This window comes from Mesocricetus auratus, unplaced genomic scaffold (genome assembly GCF_017639785.1).
Source record: "Mesocricetus auratus isolate SY011 unplaced genomic scaffold, BCM_Maur_2.0 Super-Scaffold_6731, whole genome shotgun sequence".
Classification (NCBI taxonomy): Eukaryota; Metazoa; Chordata; class Mammalia; order Rodentia; family Cricetidae; genus Mesocricetus; species Mesocricetus auratus.
This window is the reverse complement of record NW_024429185.1, coordinates 2,337,482-2,355,848: the sequence shown is the minus strand read 5'-3', so window position 1 is coordinate 2,355,848 and position 18,367 is coordinate 2,337,482. Positions and strand designations below refer to the sequence as shown.

Sequence of the window (18,367 nt, the reverse complement as noted above, 5' to 3'; positions counted from 1 at the left end):
CACCAAATAGGCTGGACCAAAGAAAGAAGTCACCTCGCCATATAATAATCAAAACATCAAACCTACAGAATAAAGAGAAAATATTAAGAGCAGCTAAAGAAAAAGGCCAAGTAACATATAAAGGCAGACCTATCCGAATTACACCTGACTTCTCAATGGAAACGATGAAAGCCAGAAGATCCTGGACAGATGTCCTACAAACACTAAGGGAATAAGGATGCCAGCCCAGACTACTATATCCAGCAAAGCTTTCAATTACCATACAGCTCTACAGAAAGTGTTAGAAGGAAAACCTAGATCCAAGGAAGAAAACTACATTCACAAAAACACAGGCAATATATAATCCCACTTTACCAAACACCAAAAGAAAAAGGGAGGAGAAACTACACAAAATAATTTCACTACCAATAAATCAAGCACAAACAAGAATCATCAATCAATGGTCATTGATATCCCTCAGTGTCAACTGCCTCAACTTGCCTATAAAAAGACACAGACTAGCAGAATGGATACGAAGACAGAACCCTTCCTTCTGCTGCATACAAGAAACACATCTCAACATCAAAGACAGATGTTATCTCAGAGTAAAGGGTTGGGAAAAGATCTTCCAATCAAACGGTCCCAAGAAACAAGCGGGTGTAGCAATCCTAATATCTAACAAACTAGACTTCAAATTAAAATCAGTCAAAAGAGATGAAGAAGGACACTTCATATTCATCAAAGGAAAATTACATCAAGATGAAGTCTCAATTTTAAACATCTACCCCCCAAATACAAAGGTACCTACATTCGTGAAAGAAACATTATTAAAGCTCAAAATGCACATAAAATCTCACACACTAATAGTAGGAGACTTCAACACTCCGCTCTCACCACTAGACAGAACCTCCACAGAAACTTAACAAAGAAACAAAAGAACTAATAGAAGGTATGACCCAACTGGGTTTAACAGACATCTATAGAACATTCCACCCAAACACAAAGGGATATACCTTCTTCTCAGCGCCACATAGAACCTTCTCTAAATTGACCACATAATAGGAAACATAGTAAATCACCACAGATACAAAAAAATTGGAATAACCCCCTGTATCTTATCAGACCACCATGCATTGAAATTAGAATTCAACAATTACAAAAATAGCAGAAACCCTACAAACTCATGGAAATTGAATAATGCACAATTGCACCATCCCTGGGTAAAGGAAGAAATAAAAAAAGAAATTAAAGACTTCCTGGAATTCAATGAGAACGAAGACACAACATATGCAAACTTATGGGACACTTTGAAAGCAGTGCTGAGAGGAAAGTTTGTAGCACTAAGTGCCCACATGAAGAAACTGGAGAACAGTCATCTAGAGAATTAATAGCACAGCTGAATGTTCTAGAACAAAAAGAAGAAATCCAGGAGCTGCAGACGCCAGGAAATAATCAAATTGAGGGCTGAAAACAATCAAGTAGAAACCAGGAAAACTCTGAGAAGAATCAATGAAACAAAGAGTTGGTTCTTTGAGAAAAATCAACAAAATAGACAAACCTCTGTCCAAACTAACCAAAAGACAGAGAGAGAGCATGCTAATTAACAAAATCAGAAATGAAAAAGGGGACATAACAATGGACTCTGAGGAAATCGAGAGAATCATCAGGGCATACTTTGAAAATCTGTACTCCACAAAATTCCAAATTTTAAAGGACATGGACAATTTCCTGGATAGATATCACTTGCCAAAACTAAATCAAGAGCAGATAAACAATCTAAACAGACCTATAACCCCTAATGAAATAGAAGCAGTCATCAAAAGTCTCCCAAACAAAAAAAGCCCAGGCCCAGATGGCTTCAGTGCAGAATTCTACCAGAAATTCAAAGAAGAGCTAATCCCAATACTCTTCAAAGTATTCCACACAATAGAAGCAGGAGGCTCACTGCCAAACTCTTTTTACGAGGCTACAATTACCTTGATACTCAAGCCACAAAAGAAACAACTAAAAAGAGAACTATAGACCAATTTCCCTCATGAACATCGATGCAAAAATACTCAATAAAATACTCGCAAACCGGATTCAAGAACACATCAGAAAAATCATCCGCCATGATCAAGTAGGATTCATCCCAGGAATGCAGGGATGGCTCAACATTAGAAAATCTATCAATGTAATCTACCATATTAACAATATGCAAAAGAAAAACCACATGATCATCTCACTAGATGCTGAAAAAGCCTTTGACAAAATCCAGCACCCCTTCATGATAAAGGTCCTAGAGAGATCAGGGATAACAGGAACGTACCTGAATATAATAAAAGCAATATACAGTAAACCAACAGCTAACATCAAACTAAATGGAAACTCAACGCAATTCCTCTAAAATCAGGAACAAGACAAGGCTGTCCACTCTCTTCAATATTGTACTTGAAGTTCTAGCTACAGCAATAAGACAACAAAAGGAGATCAAGGGGATACAAATAGGAAAAGAAGAAGCCAATATTTGCAGATGATATGATAGTTTACATAAGTGACCCGAAAAACTCTGCAAGGGAACTCCTAGAGCTGATAAACACCTTCAGCAATGTGGTAGGATACAAGGTAAACTCAAAAAAATCAATGGCCCTATTATATACAGATGATGAAGTGACTGAGAATGAAATCAGAGAAACCTCACCCTTTACAATAGCCATAAACAGCATCAAATATCTGGGGATAATGTTAACCAAGGAAGTAAAGACTTGTATATCAAGAACTTTGAGTAGCCAAAACAACCCTATACAATAATGGACCTTCAGGAGGCATCACCATACCTGACTTCAAGCTCTATTATAGAGCTATAGTCCTGAAAACAGCTTGGTATTGGCACAAAAATAGGCAGGTAGACCAATGGAATGGAATCGAAAACCCTGGTTTTTACCCTCACACCTACGAACACTTGATTTTTGACAAAGAAGCTAAAACTATACAATGGAAAAAAGAAAGCATCTTCAACAAATGGTGCTGGCATAACTTGGTATGCAGAAGACTGCAGATAGATCCATGTTTATCCCCTTGTACAAAACCTAAGTCCAAATGGATCAAAGATCTCAACATACATCCAGCCACACTGAAACTTTTAGAAGAGAAAGTGGGAGATACTATTCAACGAGTTGGTATAGGAGACCACTTCCTGAACATAACACCAGTGGCACAGACACTGAGATCGACAATTAACAAATGGGACCTCCTGAAACTAAGAAGCTTCTGTAAGACAAAGGACACAGTCGACAAGACAAAAAGGCAGTCCACAGAATGGGAAAAGATATTCACTGACCTCACATCTGACAGAGGGCTAATCTCCAAAATTTACAAAGAACTCAAGAAGCAAGTCTCCAAACACCAAAGGATCCAATTAAAAGGTGGGGTACAGAACTAAATAGAGAATTCTCAATAGAGGAGGCTAAAATGGCTGAGAGATACTTAAGAAAGTGCTCAACATCCTTAGCCATCAGGGAAATGCAAATCAAAACAACTTTGAGATACCATCTTACTCCCATCAGGATGGCTAAAATCAAAAACACTGAAGACAATTTATGCTGGAGAGGATGTGGAGAGAGGGGAACACTCCTCCACTGCTGGTGGGAATGCCAACTTGTGCAGGAAAATGGGAATCAGTCTACCACAAGACCCAGCAATTCCACTCTTAGGCATATATCCAAAAGAGGCAAATTCATACAACAAGGGCATCTGCTCCACTATGTTCATAGCAGCATTATTTGTAATAGCCAGAACCTGGAAGCAACCTAGATGCCCCTCAACTGAAGAGTGGATAGAGAAAATGTGGTACATTTACACAATGGAGTACTGCTTGGAGGTGAAAAAAAATGTCATCATGAAATTCCCAGGCAAATGGATGGCACAAGAAGAAACCATGCTGAGTGAAGTAACCCAGTCACAGTACTCACTCATATATGGATATTAGACATGGAGCAAAGGATTACGTGCCTACAATGCACACCGCCAGAGAAGCTAGGAAACAAGGAGGACCCTAAAAGAGACAGACATGATCCCTAGGAGAAATGGAAAGGGACAAGATCTCCTGAGCAAACTGGGAGCATAGGGGACAGGTGGGGGAGTTAGGAGAAAGAGAAAGGAGATAGGAGGACATGAGGGAGCAGGAAGGTTGAGTCAGGGGAGGAATAGAGGAGAGCAAGAAAATAGATACCATAATAGAGGGAGCCATTATAGGTTTAAAGAGAAATCTGACACTAGGAAAATGTCCAAAGATCTACAAGGATGACCTCAACTAAGAATCTGAGCAATAGTGAAGAGACCATGCTCTGTAGATAAGCCAGCAGTAAACTCGATCGATTCTCCAGAGACCATGCTCTGTAGATAAGCCAGCAGTAAACTCAATTGATTCTCCAGAGACCATGCTCTGTAGATAGCCAGCAGTAAACTCAATTGATTCTCCAGGGGCAAACTGGGCGGAATAGGACGTGGGTTTGTTATTTGGAATTTAGGAGGACTGAGGGGACAGACATCTTCTAAACCTCATCTCTCAGAAATTGTGACAGTGGCCATGCAGTAGACCAACAGCCTTGACCCATCTGTGTTGCTCTCAGGGACTGTGATGAACCCCTTCCCCCTGCTGTTTCCAGGGTGTCCACATACTCACATGACAGACATAGGAACCACACTTCAGACCACAAAGAAGACGCCCCAGGGTTTCCTCTGAAGAACTGCATTCTCAGATAACTCTGTCTTTGTCGCAGGACATAGCACACACACACCACACACACACACCACACACACACACACACACACACACACACACCACACACACACCACACACACACACACACACACACACACACACACACACACACCACACACTCACTGTTGTCCCTGCAGATACTCTGCTGTGGGTTCAGGTCCCACCTCAGGCTCTGTGGAGTTTCTCCTCCTGGACCCATCTTGCCTTTTTCTTGGTCCCTATTTGAATGTCAATCCTGACTTCTCTTGGGGAAGTATGAATATCATCTTACCCCAGATAGGGAACCAGGGACAAAACAAAGAGATGATTCCACCCAAGTCAAACTCATAGAACCACTGAGTTTACAGGAGTCACTCACAGGAGTGTGGGTCACAATGAGTTAGTTCCAGGGACAGAATTGACTGGAAGGCAGCTACACTATGGAAAGTCAACCTCAGCATGGATAACAGCTCATGACAGCTGTAGTCCTGGAGCTCACTGCTCCCTACACAGTATTTACTATGTAACTTTAGGGAAGAAGGGTTTGTGTCAATCCTGTAAGCCTCAGGGACTTCCTGACATTTGAGTTACTTACATAGCCTTCCCCAGTCTCCCTCCAGGATGGAAGGGTTTAACTAGAAAAATATTGTTACAGAACACTGGACCAAACCAGTACCTACATCCAAACCTGTAACTAAAGCAAATTGAATTCCCATACCCCACTTAGACTCAGGCCCCAAACCACATCTACACCAAACTGCTACCCATCCATCTCTGTACCCACAGCAAACACACACACAAACACCTACACACACACACACACACACACAAACACACACACACACATGCTAAAACCCACATCCACACCTTCACTCCTACTTCTCTAAAATTAGTATTCATACCCAACCCCTACCCATAACAAACCCCATACCTACATATCCTATGCCCACCCATATTCTCACTCAAACCCATAACCATAGCCAAACCAGTACCCGGCCCAGAACAAAACCACAGCAAAAAACTGGTGTCCATCTTCCAGCATGTAGGTCAACGGGCCTGGGGCTCTTGTGAGCAGTCTCAATCTCTCTTCCTCATACCCACTTCATCTCTTGGACAGAACACAGGGCACTTAAGAGTTCCCATTTCTGCTGGAGTGTGGCGGTCTACACCTTTAATCCCAGGAGGCAGAGGCAGGCAGATCTCTGTGAGTTTGAGGCCAGCCTGGTCTACAGAGCGAGTTCCAGGACAGCCAGGGGTACACAGAGAAACCCTGTCTCCAAAAACCAAAAGCCAAACCAAAGGGTAAAAAATTCCATTTCTAGCATCACACTAACTTTATTATTTTATCTTTAAAACTCTGGTTGGCAATGCATGGTGGCACACGCCTGTCATCCCAGCACAGGGACACTGAGCCAGAAAGAACATTCAGTGCCAGTCCAGGGAAATTTAACTCAGAGAATCTGAACCACACAAAAGAGAGCTGCAGTTGGCACTCAGGGGTGGAGCCCCTGCCTAGGATCCCCCAGTGAGGGGCTGGGGGTGGGTCAGGGGTGGAGCCCTGCCTAGGATCCCCCAGTGAGGGGCTGGGGTGAGGGTCAGGGGTGGAGCCCCTGCCTAGGATCCCCCAGTGAGGGGCTGGGGTGAGGGTCAGGGGTGGAGCCCCTGCCTAGGATCCCCCAGTGAGGGGCTGGGGTGAGGGTCAGGGGTGGAGCCCCTGCCTAGGATCCCCCAGTGAGGGGCTGGGGGTGGGTCAGGGGTGGAGCCCTGCCTAGGATCACAGAGTGAGGGGCTGGGGTGAGGGTCAGGGGTGGAGCCCTGCCTAGGATCCCCCAGTGAGGGGCTGGGGTGAGGGTCAGGGGTGGAGCCCTGCCTAGGATCCCCCAGTGAGGGGCTGGGGTGAGGGTCAGGGGTGGAGCCCTGCCTAGGATCCCCCAGTGAGGGGCTGGGGTGAGGGTCAGGGGTGGAGCCCCTGCCTAGGATCCCCCAGTGAGGGGCTGGGGTGAGGGTCAGGGGTGGAGCCCTGCCTAGGATCCCCCAGTGAGGGGCTGGGGTGGGTCAGGGGTGGAGCCCTGCCTAGGATCCCCCAGTGAGGGGCTGGGGGTGGGTCAGGGGTGGAGCCCTGCCTAGGATCCCCCAGTGAGGGGCTGGGGGTGGGTCAGGGGTGGAGCCCTGCCTAGGATCCCCCAGTGAGGGGCTGGGGGTGGGTCAGGGGTGGAGCCCTGCCTAGGATCCCCCAGTGAGGGGCTGGGGTGAGGGTCAGGGGTGGAGCCCTGCCTAGGATCCCCCAGTGAGGGGCTGGGGTGAGGGTCAGGGGTGGAGCCCTGCCTAGGATCCCCCAGTGAGGGGCTGGGGGTGGGTCAGTGGCTGGGTGTCCTTATGACCTATCACAGAGAGTGATCTTGGTGGGTTCAGGTGGCTCTGAGGACAGTGTTCGTTTGCCCTTCTGTCCCAAAGGGACTCTGATCCTTCCTGCCCCAGCCTTCCCTTCCAGTTTTCCTGAGTTTCCTCAGGCCTCCCCTTTCCTGCCTCGTTGTATTAACTGCACTTGGGGACAGTCCACAGTGGGTCACATTCTTTTTCTGAAGTCACCCTGAGCTCAGGTTTGCTCTGTCCAAGGACACAGACTCTGGCCATCTGGCACAAGGGCCATAAAACCTGTCAGGGGGCCCTCCACCTGAGGTCACCCCGATGGTGGGCTCTTCTGCTTGTCTTTCTGGCTGAGGGCAAGAGCTACAGATTGAAGACATCCAGGGCCTAGCAGCCAGCAGGGGCTGAGGCAGGACAGCCTCCCCAGGTCTGGCTTTGGAGGGTGGGGGGTGTGTGCTGGGGGGAGATGTGTGTTCATGACAGTGCGTCCCTCTGAGGCCTGGCTTTAGAGGGTGGTGTGCCGGGCGGTAGTGGCACACACCTCTGATCCCAGCACTCAGGATATACAGGCAGGTTGATCTCTGTGAGTTCGAGGCCAGCCTGATCTACGGAGTGATTTCCAGGACAGCCAGGGCTATAAAGAGAAATCCTGTCTCAGACAAAAAAAAAAAAAAAAAAAAAAAACAATTAGAGGGCCGTGTGTGCCGGGGGAAGACGTGTCCATGACCGAGTGCATCCCTCTCAGGCCGAGGGTGAACTCTGTGGTAGATGATGCTGTTGGGGACAGTGAGGTCCCTGTCGTGGGAGGGAAACAAGTGGGGGGCACAGCAAGTACTGTGGAACATTCCACTGTCTCTCCACACGCCTTTTATCCCAGCACTCAGACGGCAGAGGCAGGTGGATCTCTGTGAATTCGAGGCCAGCCTGGTCTGCAGAGCGAGCTCCAGCAGCTAGGTCTACCCAGAGAAACCGTCATTCCAGGTCTGGTCCTCTTGGGAAAGCAAAGGAAGAGACAGACAATGCTACTCGCACAGGGACCCTCTCAGCTCTCAAACTGGTGAGGCAGTTTGGATTGTCATTTTTTTTATTGAGTTGCAAGTTGCCGTGTGCGGGGATTTGTGGCTCCGGCCCCTCCCTCGTTGGGTGCCCAGCTCCCAGCCCCAAGCTATGGGTGCGGTTCTGCGGGTCTCCCCAGACAGGACGGGAGCCCCTCCCCAGGGCTCCCTTTGGGTCTTCCCGGCGCGGAGTGGAGCACAGCGGAAGGGAAGGCCGAGTGGGGTGGCAGCCCACCCGCTGCAGCACAGGGGACTCGGGGAGGCAGGGAGGGGGCTCTGTACAAGGTCACACCTGCAGTCACACGCGGAGAGTACACTGTGCGCTGGGCACTGAGTCTCCAACACTGGCTGCACCCGGCCCGCCCTGGGGCGTGGTCTATCCAGGCCCCGCCCACTGGCATGAGGCCTCACCCATCCAGCCCATGCCCGGTCTAAGGGAGTCTCAGCTACTCAAGACTCAGGAGGCACGCGGGTCACTTCTCCCCTGGAGCCGGCTATGGCTGCAGCGGCTGCGGCTGCGGCTGTGGCTCGGCCTCGGGCTCCGGCTCCCACAGCAGGAACTCGTGCAGCAGAGTGTTGACGGTCTCCGGACACTCCAGCATCACCATGTGGCTGCCTTCCTCGATGAGCTTGAGAAAGGCCAGCAGCAGGATCTGCAGGCACATAAGGAAGTCCCTGCTGCTGTCACCCTTCAGCCTCACCCTGCCGTTGCGTTACCAGATATTCTTTCACTCAGGCAACACCCATTAAGCGCCTGCAGTATGCCCGGGATAGGACTTGACTCCGTTGACACTTGGGGTCGGGGCTTAGCTGTGGGGCATCATCTATATGGTAGGCGCTGCAAGCCTCCATGGACTCCCCCACTCGGGAATGCTCCGCCCTCCTTCCCTGTCCACAAATGCTTCTTGATGTCTCCAAGATCCACCAAGAGGGAGGGTCTCCCCTCAATCCCTCCCGCATACCCACCCTGAGCAGCCCGAAGTCCTAAGAATCCCAGAGCCTCCTCCCGGAGTTAGGAACCCGCTCCCTGGTGAGGAGGACAAGGCTGGGAATGTCCTCCCGGAGCAGCCCTGCCATTTACATTCTCCTGGGGGGGGGCACAGGTCCTACCTCAGCCATGCGCTGATCCTCCTCCACTGGCACGAACTTGTCGTGCATGCCATGCACCAGCAGCACGGGCACCGTCAGCTCCGCATGGTAGACTTCGTCACCCTCAGGCCAATACTGGCCGCTCATCATGGCCCGCAGCACGAAGGAGGACACATTGAATGCGTTTCCCTCCTTCAGCAGCTGCTTCTCTTTAGCCCCTTGACGGGCAAAGCCGGCCCTGGGAGTACAAAGACAGCACGGTGAGACCAGTGCCACAGTCGGCCCCACAGATCCCCAGAGGCAGTCCCTACAAACCAGGGACCCCTCCCGCTCCCAGATGCCAGGCGCAGGGCACTCACTTGAGGAAACTCCAGGCCAGGCAGGGCGACAGGCAGTGCAGGACGCACGTGGGCATGTTGAAAATGGAGCAGAGGCTGGGCTCCAGCGCCGTGGGGCCCCCGCCGTTGATCATGATCACTTTGTGAACAAGATCCGGGTACTCGTGGGCCAGGAACGTACAGAAGGAAACCCTGGAGCAGGGAGGGGAGAAGGCGAGTCAGCAGACACTAACAGTGCGGCTTGATTTCCTCTCCTGCACCTGGCCGACAGACGGGGCGCCCCTCCATGCCCAGGTGCGCAGTGCTGGTGCAGGGAGCCAAGGCTGTATGATTGTTGGGCATGTGCTCTAACCGCTGAGCTGCGGCTTAGCCCTTTGGTTTCTGAGGCAAGCCTCAGGAAGCCCCGCACGTCTCCTCCCTCCCGGCGCTGGGACTGCACCATGCACCGCCTGTGAGTTTGGGGATATTTCGGGCTGAAGAGATAGCTCAGCGATTAAAGGCTAGGCCCACAACCAAAAATATAAGTTTGGGGGCATTTCTTGTTTGAGACAGAATCTCACAGCTTCGGCTGGCTGTGTGGACCAGGCTGGCCTAGAACTCCCAGAAATGTGCCTGCCCCCTAGGCGTGCTCCTGTGTAACTTGGCATAGCTGTCTGAGATGACAGTCTCATCACTGAAGTTTCCCCAAGTGGGAACGGTGACCCCTGAGGCGGATGTTTGCTAAATGGTGTTGAGGAACCATTCCTCTGAGAGGCTGACTTATGGCAGACCACGCCTTTCCAAACAGTATTTAGGGGAGTGTGATTAGCCCTTCCGGCTGCAGCTAGATTCTGGAAAGCCCTCAGTGGCCTCCAACAAGGTGGTGATGGGTGAATCGGGGGCACTGCAGGATGGAATCTCTGGACACAAATGACTGCACCACACACACACACACACACACACACACAGATCCCCACCCCCTCCCCAAACAGCCTCACTGTGTGGCCCAGGCTACCATGGAATTCAAAGCAATCCTCCTGCCCCAGTCCTTGGAGTGCCGGGATTGCAGGCCCGCTGCACCCATGTGGCATTTAGTTTTGTTGTTCTTGTTAAGACAGCAAGTCTCTGTGCTGCGTCCCAAGGTGACCTTGAACTCCCAGGGTCAAGGGCTTCCCCTGCTCCTGCTCCATCACCGTGTCCAGATGCCCAAGAGCTTGAAGGCTCCAGAGGGGGCAGAGCAGGAGTGTCCTAACCATCCGGACACACACACACATCATACTGTCCCACAGTTACCGGAACATGTGGACAATTTGCCACATTGGTAAAAAAAATAAATATTTTTGAGACCATAACAATGCCCCTGTCTCAGACTCCAAAGTGCTGAGATTACAGGCGTGACCCACTATGCCCAGCTTTTAAAAAATTAATTTCTAGGCTGGGCATGGTGGCACACACCTTTAGTCCCATGGGGGGGGCAGGGCAGAAGCAGATGGATCTCTGAGTTTGACGTCAGTCTGGTCTACATGGTACGTTCCAGGACAGCCGTCTTGGAGGTCCTGGGGTGACAGAGTGAGTATAATGCCCCAACCTCTTTTTCCTCCTTTTTTTTTTTTTTTGGCCATTTTTCAAGACAGGGTTTCTCTGACTGGCCTGACTGACCTTGCTCTGTAGACCAGGCTGGCCTCAAATTCACAGAGATCCAACTGCCTCTGCCTCCCATGTGCTAAGATTAAAAGCATGCACCATCAAACCCACCTTTTTATTATTATTATTAATTTATTATGTATACAGTGTTCTGCCTGCATGTACGCCTGCAGGCCAGAAGAGGGCACCAGATCCATTACAGATGGTTGTGAGCCACCATGTGGTTGCTGCGAATTGAACTCAGGACCTTTGGAAAAGCAACCAGTGCTCTTAACTCTGAGCCATCTCTCCAGCCCCCCATCAAACCCGCCTTTAACACAAGTTTTTGCCACGTAGGTTGGAAGTAACTTTGTAGCCCAGGCTGGCCTCAAATTTTCAGCTACCTTCCAGCATCAACCTCCTGAGTATGGAGATGACCCACTGACAGACACTAATAACAAACACTATTTAGGTCAGAGCTTTAGTGTCACGCTAACGCCAGCTCCTCACTGGGAAACTCTAGGCAGGAGCTCCACCCCTGAGCCACGGCCTCACCTCCTCTCTGAGATTCTGGGTGGAGGATCTACCGCTGAGCCACAACGGCAACCCAATCACATTTTGCAAGGAGGGAAGTTGGGTGGGGTGGCATAGAAGCCTTCCATTCTAATCCTTGGGATGGCCAGGCAGGAGGATCAGGTGTTCAAGGTCAGTCTCAGCTACATAATGATTTTAAGGGTACCCTTGACTACATGTAGCCTTTCTCAACCTACCCCCCTTGGGGAAGGGAGTGTTTTGTGAGCAGCCCACCCTGGGTCTTACCCATAAGAGTGTCCGATCAGCACGTTGCGCTTCTTGGCATAGCGCGTGAAGATGGCCCGCATGTCCTCTGCAAGTGCGTAAAAGGTGTAGGCAGCTGCCACCTGCGGCGCAGAGCTGGCCCCATGGCCCGCCAGGTCAGGTGCCACCACCTCATAGCCAAGTCGCACAAAGAAGTCCAGCTGCTCCTTCCAGATGGCGAGCGAGCCGCCCACACCGTGGATGAAGAACAGCACCACGTCGGCCTGCGCGCCCTTGCAGCTGGTGATGCGCTGCTCGCAGTCGATGTGGATGGTCCTCTTGGGACGCCGCAGGCGCCGTCGCCGCCCACTGCCTGGGGTGGCCCGGGCGTCACCCCCTGCGGGCTCTGCCAGCTCCACCTCAAGAGCAGAGGGCGGGTCCCCGGAGCCACTGTGGCCTTGAAGGTCGGCGCGTGGAGCGCGGCCCAGGTTCTCCACCACCAGCCTCCCGTTGCGGTACACCGTGATGCGGCGCTGACAGCGCACGAGACCGGTCTTCACCCCGGGGTCGTCTTCCGGAAGCGGCGGCGGCGGTGGCGGCGTGGGAATCGGCACGGGACCCGCGTGCTTCACCCGCAGCACACGGCCAGGCTTGACTTCCACAAATGTGTAGCCATCGCTGGACTCGACGCTTTCCAGCGGTCGCACGGCGTTGGGGGGCGTCCCCAGCAGGCAGCAGAAGAAACCATCTGTCACCCCGGTCAGCATGGTGTGTCCTGGAGCCAGGGAGAAAGGGCCAGCAGCCAGCTCAGGGTTGGTGACTCTGCTCATGCATCAGGTGTCAGGACCCGGAGGCCCCTCCCCGGGGTTCCTGGATACTGGAGACAGCATGGAGGCTTCCAGAGGGAGAGGACATTAATAAAATGCCCATTCCTGAGGACGCCCATGCTCCACCAGCTGGAGTTCATCCCAGGCTCATTCATTCACAAATCCATGCTTTTTGTATGCAATCGTGCATGCATGCATGCATGCATCAAGCAAACATGTTTGCCCTCATCTATTCACATACGGATTTATGCAACCATGCATTCAAGCTGATTTGCTTGCTTGCTTTTGAGGAAGGCGTTCATGTAGCCCAGGCTGGCTTGGAAATCCCTGTGCTGCCCAAACTGACCTTGCTCTGGGTCTCACATCTGGGGCTGTAGCAGGCTGGGCACGCAAGCGTGCTTTCTTTATTCCTATCACAACTGTCTCCAAAGGCCAGGGGAACTTCAGACTGCGCAGTCCTCCCCCCCCCCGCCCCCGGCGTCCCCAAGGGTTGACAGGCATGCATCAACACACGAATCCTGGGTTTTGGTTTGAAACCGGGTCTCATTTTGTAGTTCTGGGCAGACACGGGTCTCAAACTCTTTGCAATCCTCCTGCCTCTGCGTCTCCCCGTGCCGGCATGACTGGCGTGAAGCCCCGTCACCCCACTCTTTTCCACAGGGTTCATTGTGTAGCTCAGGCCTCAACCCTGTGCCCCAGGCTCCTGGCCGCTTAGATAACAGACCACCAAGCCTGGCTTCTGTCCCACAGAGTTAAAGCTCCCAGCTCAGGACCCTGGCTGTGAATCTGACCAACCAAAGACGAGGCTACGGAAGGATGTTGGCCACGGGGACGCTGAAGGTGTACCCAGTCCAGGTCCAGGAGGGAGGGTGCTTGAGCTAGCACAGCAATGAGCATGATTGGAGGCGGCTGCCCTCAGCAGCACCCTGACGCCCTACGTTGAGGGGTGGCCACACAACCCCCAGTGGCAACCCGGAGGACGAAGTCAGGACCTGACTGGGGGCCTCTGGGCCTCCATCCGGTTCCCTTGGCCACCCCCCCCGTGACCATGACAACCGTAGGCGGTTACATAACTCCAGGGGATACCAGTGCGGCGCACCCCCATTGTCTGAGGCACGGGGATGGGGCCAGCTTCATTCTTCCTTCCCGGCCCGGGCACCGCTGGGGTGGTGCTTGAGAAGCACCCGCTCGTGGTGGCCCTGGATGCACCTGAGGAAAAGCAGGCCGTGCACCCCACCTCTAGGGCCCCGGAACCCCGACGGCCGAGGCCTCTCTAAAGCGCAGTGTCAGTCCTGCCTCCTCAGAGTGCCACCCGCTTCTCCCGGGCGCTCGTCATCCCCGCGGTGGGGTCAAGGCCACGGGGCTTCCGCAGCATCCTAGCATCGCGAATGCGGAGGCAGCGGTTCCCCCACCACCACCACCAAGTGGAGGCCTAGCAGCCCAGAGGCTCCTCTCTAAGGGAGCAGATGCAACTCACCTGAGGTCATCGAGGGGCCCGGGGCCCGACACAGGGCGCAGGGGTCCCGGGCGGGGAAGCCGGCGTCCACCTGCGGGTGCCGCTTACATGGTGGTGCGGGATCGGCCGCATGAGCGCGGGCAGGCGCGGGCCCGGGGCGGTCAGCGAAGGGGCATCCCGCAGCCGCGCAGCAAACCGGCCCTGTAAGTCCCGCCCAGCGCGGGACGGGCCTCGAGCCGATGGGCGGGCATCTCGGCCTATTGTCGCCGCGAGCCAGCCTGTCCTAGATAACCGCCCAACCAGAGGCTGCGCTTCCAGGATTAGCGGGCTCTGCGAGCAGCAGCCCCGCCCCTGCGAAGGGCTTGGGGACGCGGGGGAGGGAAGGGCCGGCGCCAGGGCCCGAAAGGGCTTGCAGCCCGGGGGAAGCGGGTGGTGCCCCGGACTGGGTCTCCCCAGCCCGCTTCCGCCTGGGCAGCGGGGGTGCCCGTCTCTGCTGGCCTTTCCGTTCTGCAGACAGACTCCCAAATCCCTGCCCCTCCAGATGGGGAAACCGAGATTCAAAACAAGAGGCCGAGTCAGGCCCGAGCCCTAGGAATGAAACACAAGTGTCGGAGCTGGGGAGCCGGCGAGTAGGGGTTGTGTCCCGGCGGCGGGGTCCGGGGGCGCCCCGCCCCCTCCCCGGCCTTGGTGCAGCCCGGACAGTCGCCACCGCCCCTTGCACACAGCAAGCGCTCGACACGGGTGGGCAGGGCTCAGAGCACAGCGGCCACTTCAGAGACGCTCGTGTGCAAGGCCTGCAGGGGAACCAGGGAGGGGGTGTGAGCGGCGAGTGCGCAGCCCCGAGCTGCAGCCGCACGGACTAAACTGGCCAGGGAGATTCGCAACGCATGCGTTTCCCAGATGGCGAAGAGCTAGGACTCAAGGACGTCCGGGCTGCGCGCCAACAGGAGAAGCCGCCAGCCGGCTGCGTGCCAGCTGCCGGTCCCCAGTGAGGGCGACTGCAAAGGCCAGCAGCGTCACCGCCACCCCGGGGCGCCCCCTACCAGCGGCCGAGGAGAACAACTACAACTCCCCGAAGACGCAGGCAGGATGCGGTACGCACGCGCAGATTGAGAAGTCGCCGCTCGCTCGCCTCCTGCTGGTCATTTTGAAGAACTACACTCCACTGAGGCCGGCCTCCTCTAGTTTATCGCATGCGCAGGCGTGGAACTACAGCTCCCGGGGTGCTTCGCAGCAACACTTGAAACTACATTTCCCAGAAGGCATTGTCGCGGAGCCCGCGGTCTAGGCACTGGCGGCGGCCGGGACTGAGCGACTGAGTGTAGACATGGCTTTCCTAGGCCGAAGTTTTGGGTGCCCCGCCTGCAGATCGGTGGCCCAGTTGGGTGGCAGGTGAGTGCTCAGAGGGTGCGTTGCTCCAGATCTGGGAGCAAGGGTGACCTCTCGACTACCACGCACACTTCGGTAGCGTCTTTTGCACGCAAGCGGTTTTGTTGCCCTGCGCATTACGAAGCTGAGACTCAGAGAGGTTGAGCGACGCGCCGGGGTCACACAGCATCCATCTCTCCGTTTCTCTGGTCCCACAGGTGGCTCCAACCCAGGCTCTGGATGGGGCTCCCGGACGCCTGGGGCCTCCCCTCCCTTCAGCAAGCCCGTGGCCGCACGCGCGGGAACGAGTACCAGCCCAGCAACCTGAAACGCAAGCACAAGCACGGCTGGGTCCGCCGGCTGAGCACCCCGGGCGGCGTGCAGGTCATCCTCCGCCGCATGCTGAAGGGGCGCAAGTCCCTGAGCCACTGAGGAGCCTCGGAGGCCGACAGTTGGGGGCCCGCGCCTTCGCGGGCTTTGGAGCATGAAGAATTCAGAACTGGCCGAGCCCCGGCATCCCCGCGTCCCCCAACCCACAGCCGTCTCAGCGGTTTCTGTGCCTGCTTCTGAAGGCATCTTTGCGAGCCGGGCTCGCTAATAAACACTCGCGTTTGTAGGTGCTGCTGCGTGTGTCCCGTCTCGGGGGTCAGAGATCTGGAGCCTCTGCTGTGAGGCGAGGCTCCGTGTCCCACACCAAGTGCTGATTTCCGTTTGGCCATCTTGTAGTTAGCAACTGATTGTCCTTTTTCGGTGTGCATCCCTGGGATGCACTCAGGCACCTGCTGAGCCGCGTCACCGGCCCTGGCTTGTCACCAAGGGACTCTGTCTGGCGGGTAGTGAGGATTTACAGCAGGGCAGTCGGGACACACGGGGATCAGATCTGAAAGCTACCGTAGGGACCACAGGACCCTGAAAGAGGCTATGCCCGTGGCTTGGCCCTGACAACAGGGCCGTCAGGGAAGACTTCCTGGAGGAAGGGTCTGAGTCTTCAGGAGGGATTGGTTGGGGGTGAGTCCCCACATGGGTGCAGGAAGCCAAAGGGACCCGGAATTTGGACTCCTGAGGTAGAACTAAAACCTCGGGCCACTAGGGAACCACAGCAGGTGTCCCAGCATGCAATGGGGGCAGGAAGGTAAGGAGTTCAAGGCCATCCTCATCCTTGCAGCAAGTTCAAGAGCACCCAGTCTTACATTTTTTAATTTTTGGCTTCTATCAAAAGCACCTGTTGGAGAAAAGCATGTATTCCAGCTCAGCTCAGGACCCTGAGGCAGGAGCTGATGCAGAGGCCGTGGAGGGCGCTGCTCACTGCTTGTCCCTCTTCCTCAGCTGCTGTCTTACAACACTCAGAACCACCAGCCGGGTAGAACCTTCCACGATGGGCTGGGCCATGCCCGGCAATCAGTAATTAGCAAAACGTCTAGCTAGGCTGTAGTGGTGAACACTATTAATCCCAGCACTCAGGAAGCAGAAGCAGACAGACCTCTGAGTTCAAGACTAGCCTGGTCTACAGAGTGAGTTCCAGGACAGCCAGCACTAGAGAGAAACCCTGTCTGGAAAAGAAGAGGGAGGGAAGAAACTGCCCATAGGCTTGTTTTCTCAGTTGAGGCTCTCTCCTCGCTGAGGACTCAAGCTGGGTCAAGTTGGCATAGACTACGCAGTACGAGCTGAGTGAGTACGGTCCCTGCAGGGCCAGCTTTATGACCTGAGTTCACACCTCATACCCACAAAAGGCCAGACATACCTGTGACCCCAGCCCTGGGAGTCAGAGGCAGGCAGACCCCGGGTCCAGTTTCAGGGTCAGTGAGAGACCTGTCACAAAATAAACTGGAGCACATAGGCGGTAGCTCAGTTGGCAGATGGTAGCCAGCATGGGGAGGCTCCCAGCTCCACCCCTGGGCCCCTAAATCCTGGGTGCGCACACCTGCAACCCCAGCCTCTCTCTCACCTCAGCTGCACAGCAGGCCAGGCCGGTGAGACGCCTCGGCCGGTAAAGCACTGGCTGGTGGCGCCTGGGGACCTGAGCTGATTGCGGAGCCCACGGGGAGGCGGGCAAAGCAAGCCTGGTCCACAGGGCTGCCGTCAGCACGTTCGTCAGGCACACAGCAATGAAATGCTGTACACGGGTCAGTAGGCTGGGTGCCATGACGTCCCGCAGTGCCAAGCCTGGCCTCCACAGGTGTGCGTGGGTACACACGCACATACACAATACATAAACACAAGTTTGTGTTTTTATTGTGGCTTTGCTTTTTTAATATAGTGTGAGCTGTCAGTTCAAGGTTGGTAGCTAGTTCAAAGATGATGAAAATTCAAGTTTGAAAGCCAGGTGGTGGCAGCAGAGTAAGCCTTTACTCCCAGCATGAAATAGACACACACCTTTAAACCCAGCACTTGGGAGGCAGAGGCTGGCAGATCTCATGGAGAAACACTGTCATAAAAAAAAAGAAAGAAAAATACATGAAATTAGGCTATATAGACAGATTACCTACTGAAAGCTCATATCAAGCCTGATGACCTGAGTTTAATCCCCAGAACCCTCAGGATGGGACCAACTCCCAAAAGTTGTCGTCTTTACATCAAGACCATGACACACACACACAATATGAATATTTTATATAACAACGTTTTAGAATCGGGTATTCTCCCTTAAAGCCCCTCCTATTCTCATTTTTTTTTCCAATTTGGTTTTTCTGACACAGGGTTTCTCTGTGTAGTCTTGCTCGTCCTGGAACTCGCACTGTAGGCCAGGCTGGCCTCGAACTCAGAGAATC

At 53.5% G+C, this 18,367-nt stretch overlaps 2 protein-coding genes across 2 annotated transcripts; one reads left to right on the top strand and one right to left on the bottom strand.

Moving 5' to 3' along the window:
- Positions 1–8,153: 8,153 nt before the first annotated feature.
- Abhd8 (abhydrolase domain containing 8) lies at positions 8,154–14,410 on the bottom strand. The gene is made up of 5 exons (XM_005087831.4): positions 14,253–14,410; positions 11,991–12,723; positions 9,591–9,761; positions 9,253–9,469; positions 8,154–8,795 (listed from the first exon to the last, which is right to left on the bottom strand). The coding sequence occupies exons 1-5, from the start codon at positions 14,260–14,262 to the stop codon at positions 8,637–8,639; spliced, it is 1,290 nt and encodes a 429-aa protein (XP_005087888.1). The 5' UTR covers positions 14,263–14,410; the 3' UTR covers positions 8,154–8,636.
- A 1,077-nt stretch (positions 14,411–15,487) lies between these two features.
- On the top strand, positions 15,488–16,215 carry Mrpl34 (mitochondrial ribosomal protein L34). Its single transcript, XM_005087830.4, has 2 exons — positions 15,488–15,623; positions 15,818–16,215. Exons 1-2 carry the CDS (start codon positions 15,559–15,561, stop codon positions 16,029–16,031), a joined length of 279 nt encoding a protein of 92 aa, XP_005087887.1. The 5' UTR covers positions 15,488–15,558; the 3' UTR covers positions 16,032–16,215.
- Positions 16,216–18,367: the final 2,152 nt, after the last annotated feature.

Excerpts from the sequence above, each read along its gene's own strand:
- Abhd8 (XM_005087831.4), bottom strand. Across the intron at positions 9,762-11,990 it reads CTGATCGGACACTCTTATGG|GGTTTCCTTCTGTACGTTCC; the intron begins GTAAGACCCAGG and ends TCCCTGCTCCAG. Across the intron at positions 9,470-9,590 it reads CTGGCCTGGAGTTTCCTCAA|GGCCGGCTTTGCCCGTCAAG; the intron begins GTGAGTGCCCTG and ends TTGTACTCCCAG.
- Mrpl34 (XM_005087830.4), top strand. The coding sequence starts at position 15,559 with ATGGCTTTCCTAGGCCGAAGTTTTGGGTGCCCCGCCTGCAGATCGGTG. Across the intron at positions 15,624-15,817 it reads GTGGCCCAGTTGGGTGGCAG|GTGGCTCCAACCCAGGCTCT; the intron begins GTGAGTGCTCAG and ends CTGGTCCCACAG.